This window comes from Lytechinus variegatus, chromosome 14, assembly GCF_018143015.1.
Source record: "Lytechinus variegatus isolate NC3 chromosome 14, Lvar_3.0, whole genome shotgun sequence".
Classification (NCBI taxonomy): Eukaryota; Metazoa; Echinodermata; class Echinoidea; order Temnopleuroida; family Toxopneustidae; genus Lytechinus; species Lytechinus variegatus.
In genome coordinates this window covers 21140518-21150955 of record NC_054753.1, presented here as the reverse complement: position 1 = coordinate 21150955, position 10438 = coordinate 21140518, and the positions used below count along the sequence as shown (strand labels likewise).

Below are 10438 nucleotides of genomic sequence, written 5' to 3'. Positions count from 1 at the left end.
TTTGGATGAGGGACGGAGTCAGGGTAGAGCTAACAAAACCATGTGTTAAACAAATGGGATTTTGGTGGAAGAAGAAGAAGAAGAAGAAGATTACGGAATAGGAATATGGAACAAGAACAATGCATTGTCGCCATTGGGCGTCAATGCAAAGAAGATTACGGAATAGGAATATGGAACAAGAACAATGCATTGTCGCCATTGGGCGTCAATGCAATTACGGAATAGGAATATGGAACAAGAACAATGCATTGTCGCCATTGGGCGTCAATGCAATAATGTTTAAGACAATATCTTTACCCATACATCACAGTTACATCCATTTTATGATTCTCACTCTTGTGAAAATTAGATTCCCTGTTCGCATGTTACATAATTTATTAAGGGCTTGTAGAGGTTATTTTGAATGTCAAAATACAGTATTTATCACCTATATGGAAGAAGAAATGCGATGATTAAAAAAAAATGTTTTCAAATAACGTTTTACTCATACAACAGGATTATATGGATGTCATAGTCAAGCAAATCCAAATTCTTACAAAATTATATGTCCCAATTCACATTGTAGGTAATACTGTTAGGGCCTATAGGGGCCATTTTGAATTTCATAATACAGTATTTATCTCATGCATGACAAAAAGAAATGATATGTCTTGCTATAAAACATGTCGTCAGACAATATTTTATTCATAGATCACAATTACATGCATTTTATGTTTCTTACTCGTGTGAAAATTAGTTTCTTTATCGCATTGTACATGATTAATATGGGGGCTATGGCGGCCATTTTGAATTTCAAAATACAGCATTTACCACATAAATGGCATATTTACAATTATGTTTTTAGTCAGTATTCCACTCGTTTATCTTAATAATCTGCATTTTAATGTTCAATCATGTCATTTTTTTGGCCCCGGCCATTGCCATTGTACACCAATACTCTTTGGGCCAGTGGCGGCTATTTTAGATGTCAAAATACAGCAATGTTCCAATATTTGACATAATAAATAATTTATCTCATTAGTAATGATGATTTGCATATATTACTTCGTTCATACATCGCGATTTTTGCAGTTTAGTGTTCATTTTTGTGAAAACTAGTTTTCCCTATTCATATTGTACATGATAGTGTATACAATGGCCTATGGCGGCCATTTTGAATATCAGGAAAATAAATATTTTGTCAAAAATTATTTTTTAAGATTGTATTTCACTCCTGCCACACATTTTCATGCATTTCACAGCCAATGTGAGGACAAGTTTATGAGTTTCATGGGTAATTTGCATATTTTGGCGGCCATATTGGATTTTGACAATTTGCGGAAAATGCTCAAGGTTACACGAGTGGCATCATTCAGATTCGTAATCAGCACCCTCGAATTGACAAGAAACCATAAAAAAATATTGTATATATAAAAAACAAGGTTTGGTCAATTTTCTATGGGGCCTATCCTGGACTAATTTTTCTAGTTCTTGGAGATTTTTTTTAATAAGCCTAATTTTATATAATGAAATACAAAAGAACAAACAGGAATGTGACATCATCAGCCTACCTAATGAATATTCATGACGACTGTTTTGACAAAATATTGCTAAACTTTAAAATTCATTAACTTTCTTATTTGTTTTCCGTTTTTGGTGAAATTTTAGGCATTTTGCTCAGTGAACTCTACTCTATTTATTAAATTATAAATACTTTCAGCCCGAACCATCCCTTTAAAGATTTTTTTTATAAGATCTCTGAAGAAGGGAACATTTTAGTCAGGTAACCAACAGAATTTCTTCTTGATAGAGAAACACAGATGCATACAATATTGAAAATATCAAATAATCTATGCTGGGATTTCTACACAAAGAGACAAAAAAATATGGGAAAAAATCTTTCCTCTTTTTTTTTAACTAATCAGATCTCTAAATGATGAAAACAGATTCTGTCTTTTAATAAAGGAAAATTGGAACATTTAAGTCGGGTAACCTAATGAAATATTTTCTTTTTAGAGGAAAAAAGAGATGCATAAAACAATGGAAATATCAATCCATTCTGGGATTTATGCATATTATGAAGAAGGGAAAACATGAAATAGTTACTCTTTTTTCTATTTTTATTTAATAAGATATATAAATGAGTTACACAGAATAATGTCTTTTAATAAAGGAAAATTCGAAAATTCAAGTCAGGTAACCTAATGAAATATCTTCTTGATAGAGAAATACTATTGCATGCATACAATATGAAAGATAAAATCATCCATTCTGGGATTTTGCATATGAAGACAAAAATGCCTAATTTGATAATGACACCCCCCTCTATCGAACAATGAATACATAACGGGCAGTCAAGTTCAAAGGTAGCTGGGAATACCCAGTTCTATTGTTAAAGGATGTTCAAGGTGGGTGTGTTTGACTTGTAGTTGAATTAGTATTGAAGTACAACAATAGTATGAAGCTGGACCATAGCGTTGTAACACGAACTTGACGTTTCATTATACATTAGTATTGATAGTCATATATGTTTTATATTCGTTGGAATTTAGATCTCGTGTTTGTAAATTAATTTAGCGATGGCTGAGAAAACATCAAGCTCTTCACCGAACCTGATATGTCCATTATGTCTTGATATATTTGTCGAGGCGACAATCTTAACTTCATGTGGACATACATTTTGTAGGCGATGCCTCAAGAAATACGATCTAACCCACCAGGACCTTGATCACATGGTCTGTCCTCTCTGCAGGGAGATCACCAAGTTGTCGGCCAACCGTGTCGATGATCTCCGCCTCAATGTCTCCATCAACGGATGCGTAGACGATCACCACGCCAAGTGTGGAGGGATGAATGCTGTCCTTGAGATGTGCCAGAAATGTACTGCTTGCAAGTCTCTGAAAGACGCTGTATCATTCTGCAAAACATGTAATTGTTATATGTGTGATGAGTGCTTACATTGTCATCAGCATCTTACCACGTTGTTTGACGGTCATGAGATCGTATCCATGGATGATGTCATCGAAGGGAAGGTCAGCATTGGTCATTTATTCGAGAAGTGTTCCATCCACAAACAAGAGAACAAAGATATGTTTTGTGAGGATTGTAAGGTCCAAGTCTGTCACAAGTGCGTACTCGTTGATCATCAAAATCACAAAATCAAGAACCAGGTTAACTTTGAGCAGGAGTTGCGACGGAAGGTAAATTTATTCATAATTATCACAGTAAAAACTGTTTATAATTACTGTATATACATCGCTGTTTACTATGTAAACCTTACAGTTGTTGCTAAGAATTTGAAACAGACTTAGCTGTTTGATTTATATAAAAGAACTATTTAAACAAGTAATGTGAGGCAGTGGCGTAGCTACGGGGGGGGCACGTGCCCCCCCCCCCAGGTGCCCCTCGAAAAAAAATTGGCAGAGCAAAAAAAAGGGGGAGAAAGAAGAAAAAAGGAAAAGAAGAAAAAAAGAAGAGGAAAATAAGAGGAGGAAGACGAGTGAATAAATTAATGTGAGGGGAAAACTTGCAAAAAAAAATCTATCATGTTACTCTATAAAAGTTTTGCCTGCGCTTCGCGCCAGAACTGCCTGTTCAATGAGATTCATATCTTGCTCAATAGGCTGATATGGAGCAAGTTTTGACGTCAATATACAAAACATATTTTAGCTCGGACATCGAGCTTTCATTATTTTTTTTCATTTACAAATTTAAGTGCTCTGTAAAGTGTCCGTTTTATGGTCTACATATCAGCATTTTAAGCTCACTCTGCGTGGTCACATTGTTTGATTTGCCAAGTTAATATTGTCATCGTGTATTCCATAATGTTCCATAAACAAATGTATTCAGAATGCCCAGATTCTAGGTCTAAATCTAAAACATGCGCAATAGCCTGCATGCATGTTCTTTATTCAAAATTTACTTAAATTATCCAGTTTCACATCAGAATATCAATAATTGTCAGCTCACGCTTCACGATCGCATTATTAATGATACCCAATTAACTATATAACTTTTAGGTCTAAAATCTCAATTTTCTTCCTCTCGCGCTTCGCGCTCGCATCAATTGTTTAGTTACATACCGATCCCATTTATTCATACAAAAAGTGCTTAGAATAACCATTTTTTAGGTCAGAATGTCAAGAAAATTGGCTCGCGCTTCGCGCTCGCATTATTGAAATACATACCTTCTTTTTGGGTAACTGTAAGCAGTCCTTAACCGGGTCCCTTTTCGATAATGCTTGAACAGTTAATACAAATATCTACTCGTGCTTGGCGTTCGCAGTAACCCTCTAGTTACATACGAATCTTGTTAGGATCACACATAACTTTGCCCAGAATATTACATTTTCAGGAAAAAATACATGAAAAAAGTTTTTAAAAAATCGCTCTCGCTTCCCGCTCGCACTTTTTATAAGGCTTATGAGATTATTTCATGTTTATGCTGTTTTATAAGAATAAAATTAAGAAGTGACTGATCGGGGAAAATATAGGTGAAGATAATTTTGGGCCCCGTCCGGACGCGTCCCCTATTGGTGAAAGTCGGATCCGCCCATGTGACACATACACACTTTGGAAAAAAATGGCCGGTGCCCTCCCCCCCTGAAAAAGCAAGGACCCCCCCCCCAGTGCCCCCCAGGAAAAAAATCCTAACTACGCCACTGACATGACGGATGTGAGGTTAACCAGCTTGTGCAAAAATGTAGGCAACATTTTGGGCAAAAAAGACCAAAATCACTGGGCAACATACTATCCATACTACTGTTGGTTAAAATATTCCAAGTTGGGTAATAAAAACTAATAATTGGGTAATAACTTTGCTCAATTGGACAATAATTGCCCAGAATATATAAGCATGCATATATTTATTTTTTACAAACATTACCCAACACAGTGGACAGTATGTTGCCCAACATTTTAAGTGTGTATAATAAGTAGATTTAACATGGTTATAAATACTGAGGGTTATCATTGAGCAGAACATGATGAAGATTAAATGATTAAAGAATTAAAATTTTAAGAATTAAAAATTAAAGAATAAACACCAAAGATCATAACACTTTTAATAATGATTATGATTGTGATGACAATAATGATGATAATCACAATATCAAGATATATATGATATTAAGAACAGTAAAAATAAAAAATAAAGATAATAATAATAATGAAATATCAATGATGATACTACTAGTAATGATGACATGAATAATGATAGCTATAATAATGACATAATTAATAAGAATATATAAATCAATATTGATTTATAAAATAAAAATATAGATGGTGTTGAATACAGATTGACAATGATATAGAATAATTTGTAATACCATCATCAGCATCTAAAATGTTGTTGCATTTAATTTTGTTATTCATTCTTTATGTTGAACAGCATTAATGATTATTATCGGTATTGTTTCAATGACAAACAATTTTGTAATTATATGCTGTCTCTCTTCAAGCTTATTCAAATTGTCGTGTGACATTCTGCATGACTTATCTTTGTTTTATAGTATTATCATTTGTTATATTCACCTTCATGGAATATTTCCAGATTTAACTCACTGTTTTTATCACGTTCTATACGTAGGTGACATACCTTGCCCAGCGATGTGCTGACAAGAAAGCAGAGCTGGAAAAGAACATTCAGAACATAGAAATACAACGTCATGAGGTACACACTGCAGTGCAGACACTACTAGATGATGTCAGGCAAGCCTACAGCATCAAGGCCAAGGAGCTGGAAGAAAATCTTCGAAATCTCACCGACTCAATACATGCCTTACAGCATAGTTTTGATGACGACCTCGACGTCTTGAAGTCAAAAGATCGACAGAGGATCAAGAGTATTTGTAGTTCAATTACTTTGGTAGATAATGACAGACTGGGTCATCTTGAGACAGACTCTCTATCTGCTCATATCTTGCTCTGTGAGGAGCTGGATACCATGCTGAAGGAGGTTACTGATCACACTTCTGCGGAAGCTATTAAGAAGAAAGCACAGGAGAAGAGGTTCAAACCAGCAGATGATACTCGTCTTGACCTCGGGAGCATCTCAGGATCAGATCCCAAGATGGAAGTCATTCAGTGTGTTGATCTACGGGAAGGGATGTACGGTATGGCACCGTACTCCAATAGCACTGTCGCTATCGGGTATGGGGGATATGCACAAGGTATTGATATCATTGATTCAAATGGTGGTAAGCAGCGATATAGTAACATATTAGCCTTAAATGACATGAATTGTTATGATCTGGTTGTGCAACGGGATGGGGCGTTATGCGTGTCGACTGGTTATACAGAAGCCTACATCTATTCTTCCCTTGGCTCCAGGAAAGCAACAATCCACGTGAGAAACAAGAGAAGTTTTCTCAGCGTTAACAGAAGTCCATCAGATGAAATCATCATTACTAACAATGGAAAACAAGTCTATATCTATAACCCGACAGGATCCACCCTCAAACACACTGTTCAAACAAAGCACGATACGGAGCAGGCATCTATCACCAGGACGGGTTTGATCGTCACGAGTTCAAGTTATGCCGATCCATGCGTCACGGTCTATGACAGGGATGGGAATGCTGGTGAGTCTCTACAAGCTCCAGAGGATGTCTACCTGTATGCTGCCGTGGATGAGCAGGACAGGGTGTATGTAGCGAGTGTTGATAAGGAGAATAATAACGTCGTGATCAGGCTCTATGATCTTGATGGTCTGAACCTGAAGGAAAGAGTTGAGTTCAATGCACTTGATATGACATTGGAAGATGAGTGGTGTTTCTTGATTTCCCTCTCCCCAGACATGCTCGCCTTTGCTTGTGACAAGAAGTTATATTTCATCAAAGTATCACTGTAATCCACGTTATATCACACCATGTAATATGGAAACTGACATGCTTTCATCCTGCTACAAATCTACTTTAACACGTGTCGATATTCAGTATTATGTTTATTACTGACCATGTGATATCTTCATCCAATGATAGAATCACTTAATTTGATATAGATACAATACAATTTAATTTGTAGAAAATATGTTTATTTTGGGAAAAAAAGAACATGTGTCACAGCCAGAAACTGGATAAAACACGTAAATTTTAACATTTGGTTTGAAAATAAAATAGTTTTCATGATTAATACGAGTAAAGGAATTAGTTAATAAATAATACACGTTATGTTACACAAATTTTATGTGTATTTGAAATACTATTTAGACTGCAACAAACATAGGACTATCATGCTTACTATTGTGATTTTCAAGTGATAATTTCATAATAAATTACTAACTTAAAACAAAAATATATTTAAGTATTTATTGAGAATATAACAAAGTAATCAGGAAATGTAATTAAAACTAAATCAAGAGAAAGCTATCATACATACTACTGAAAATATTTAGAGTGCACAAGGGGCATAAACGGAAAATAAGCAGAAAGAGTACACTCTACTACAGTGTTGGACCATTTTCTCTCCATTCATGCGAAATGTTCGTACCATGTCCATCATAATTACCTGTTCGCTATTTCCATATTATTCAGTTAAATTATTGTGGATGATTGAATGATAAGATCCTTCCATTTGGACCCTCTAGAAGTTTCTTGCTCTTTATTTTCGGAAAGGGAAATACAAAATGTATAACAACCTCTGATAACAATTTATTTGGGGGGGAACAACATTTGTCGATAAAAACTTATCTTTTTGAAAGGTCTTCTTTCAGAGTAGTCTTGAAAATATTGCATTTTATTTTCCTTTCTTCTCAGAATGTTTACAAGACTGAATAAGTTCTGTCCTCCTTGAAATTGTCATTAGTCCCTCTGAAAAGGAATTGAAGTAATGTAATAGTAATTGGTATATTAGTGAACAGGTGGAGATATGATATATAATTTATTCATATATTAGTGAACAGGTAGAGATATGAATATATAATTTATTCGTATATTAGTGAACAGGTGGAGATATGAATATATAATTTGTTCGTATATTAGTGAATATGTGGACATATGAATATATAATTTATTCGTATATTAGGGAACAAGATGGATATATGAATAGATATTTATATTCATTTGTCAAAATAAGCGTGTATTAATATGATTTTGATCTCAATTGTTATACATAATATTGCATATGGAAAAGTATTGTACGACAGTGTAAAGTATAATTACAAATCTTGCATTACTTTTATATTACGGTGGAGAGGCTTTCTAAGAATTATGAGCGAAAAGTTATACAGAAAAATTTAACTATCTTTAACTTCAGATCAAGTAAACGATTGCTATTTGACTCGTATACTCAAGTTTTTATTTCCCGGTGTTCTCTCTCTACATTCAAGTGTGTAACCATGATCGCTTCAGATCCCAAAATTTGACACTCATTGAAACTGCTCAATATTAGCAGTTTTAAAAGTCATTTCTGCAATCATAATCCCAAATTTGCACCTAACAAATTGGTGTAAAAATAACAAATCTAAACCACCTCTTATTTCGAAATTCAAAATGGAAGTTTAATCAAGTAAAAATAGAAAATAGCCACCTTTGATCTGGAAAAAATAACTAGCTTTTTTAGTTCAAGCCCCACAGGACAAAATTATTTTCGATTGCGATTTTAGGACCATGAAAAAAGCCTTGTTTAAAAACGTTCTAAAAAATCATTTTACGCAATAATTCGAGAGACCAAGGTATCACCATTAACGTAGAGGGACAACTTGAGGTCGATCTGTGGTTATTTCTTTTAATACTATTTCAATGTACTTTGAATTTATTGTATGAATGATTTTTTTCTTGTGTATATATCACGATTTACATATTAGAAATGCATGTTATTGAGTTACTGCTCTCTCAGAGTTTAGTCTATGACCTATGTTTAGAACGACTCTGTTTATCCACGGGGAAAGAGTATTTAAAAAGTAAATTGATTACAAAATTTATAGTTTTATAATTTCGGTATTATTTTTGTATTATTTCAAAACATGTTTCCTGACGCCATGAATGGATCACTATTAGTGACTATGGGTAGCTATTAGATGAATTTATTTTGAATGTATAACCAGTGACATCAGGACCCCGTAATACAAATTTGAAAGAACAATCCTGATTGGTTCCTATTCAGTCTATTGAGCAAAATATGCTTGCAATGACGATCCTGATTGGCTATTTCATTTAGCGATTAATCGCTAACCTTTGTGTTATCTCGCCTAAAAGAGAGCAAATGGGCGTCATGTTTGGAAATGCACTTCTGGGGCCTCTTACACGAACCTCAACAACCATCTTAGATGAATATCTCTACGATTGATTGAATTGACTACAATGTACAATTAAAACCAAGCATACGATCAATCGCTAACCTTTGTGTTTACAGGACCCTTGTAGACTTATATACTGTATAAATGGGAATGGTATAGGTATCGATTATTATCAACTATATAATATAATAAAATAGAAAAAAATATCTTATCTGTTAATATGCTGACTGTAGAATAAAGGTCTTGTTTCATATTTAAATCAAGAGTCATCATTACAGAAGAAAGGCCCTAAAGCTGCAAAGTATATTACATTATACAAAGGCTACATTTTTATATTCGATTGTTTTATTCTCTTAGGCCTATATGTATTAGAATGCATTTAGCAAACCAAAAGAGAAAAACAATAGAAACAAATAATATATCCGATTATTTTGTGAGATAAATAAATGGTGAAGATAGAAAAACGAGAGAAAATTGTTCAGAGAGGACAATCTAGAGTTATTATTTAAAAACGACCAATGTATATTTGATTAGAATTGAAGTATATCGAGCACATACCGATTATTCCTTTTGAATTGAATCTATGGATTTCTCTTTTCATTAAATTGTAAATATGATAAATTGAATCAAGTCTGGTCAAACTTTGAACATGTTGAATACTAACTAAATAGAACGAGGAGGGGGGGGGGGTAGTCGGTGAGAGAGAGAAAGGGGGCGAGAATATGATTTACTTAAACAACAAAAACTGTTTATCACTAATTTCGGTAAAAAAACCCCAAACTTATACATGTATAACCGGTGTGTATAACCGGTGTGTTGGCTCAGTTGGTAGAGCGTCCGTCTCACAACCGGGAGGTCGGCGGTTCAAACCCGGCCGCGTCAGACCAAAAGACGTTAAAAGATGGGAGTTGCTGCTACCCTGTTTGGCGTTCAACAATTAAAGGGATAGAGCCTCGTCGATCTGGCGCTGCACGGTGGCTGCCGGGCCCACGATCAATTGGGCAAAGCAAATTTTCGGAGTATTTCATTTCATGTCTATTTCGAACAATAAATTATGGATTTGGATTTGGATTTGGTATATTTTAACATTACCAAATTCTGGTAGAATAATTTTAACAGATAATCACCGAGACACCAACATCAATTCCAAGAGTTTCTATTAAAAAAAAGTTTGAGGAAGGGGGGGGGGTGTCATCTCGAATACATTTGCGTTAAATTTGC

General features: G+C 34.5%; 1 protein-coding gene across 1 annotated transcript; it reads left to right on the top strand.

Moving 5' to 3' along the window:
- Window positions 1-2376: 2376 nt before the first annotated feature.
- LOC121428053 (E3 ubiquitin-protein ligase TRIM71-like) lies at window positions 2377-6891 on the top strand. The gene is made up of 2 exons (XM_041624626.1): window positions 2377-3179; window positions 5570-6891. The coding sequence occupies exons 1-2, from the start codon at window positions 2559-2561 to the stop codon at window positions 6830-6832; spliced, it is 1884 nt and encodes a 627-aa protein (XP_041480560.1). The 5' UTR covers window positions 2377-2558; the 3' UTR covers window positions 6833-6891.
- The last annotated feature ends 3547 nt before the right edge of the window (window positions 6892-10438 follow it).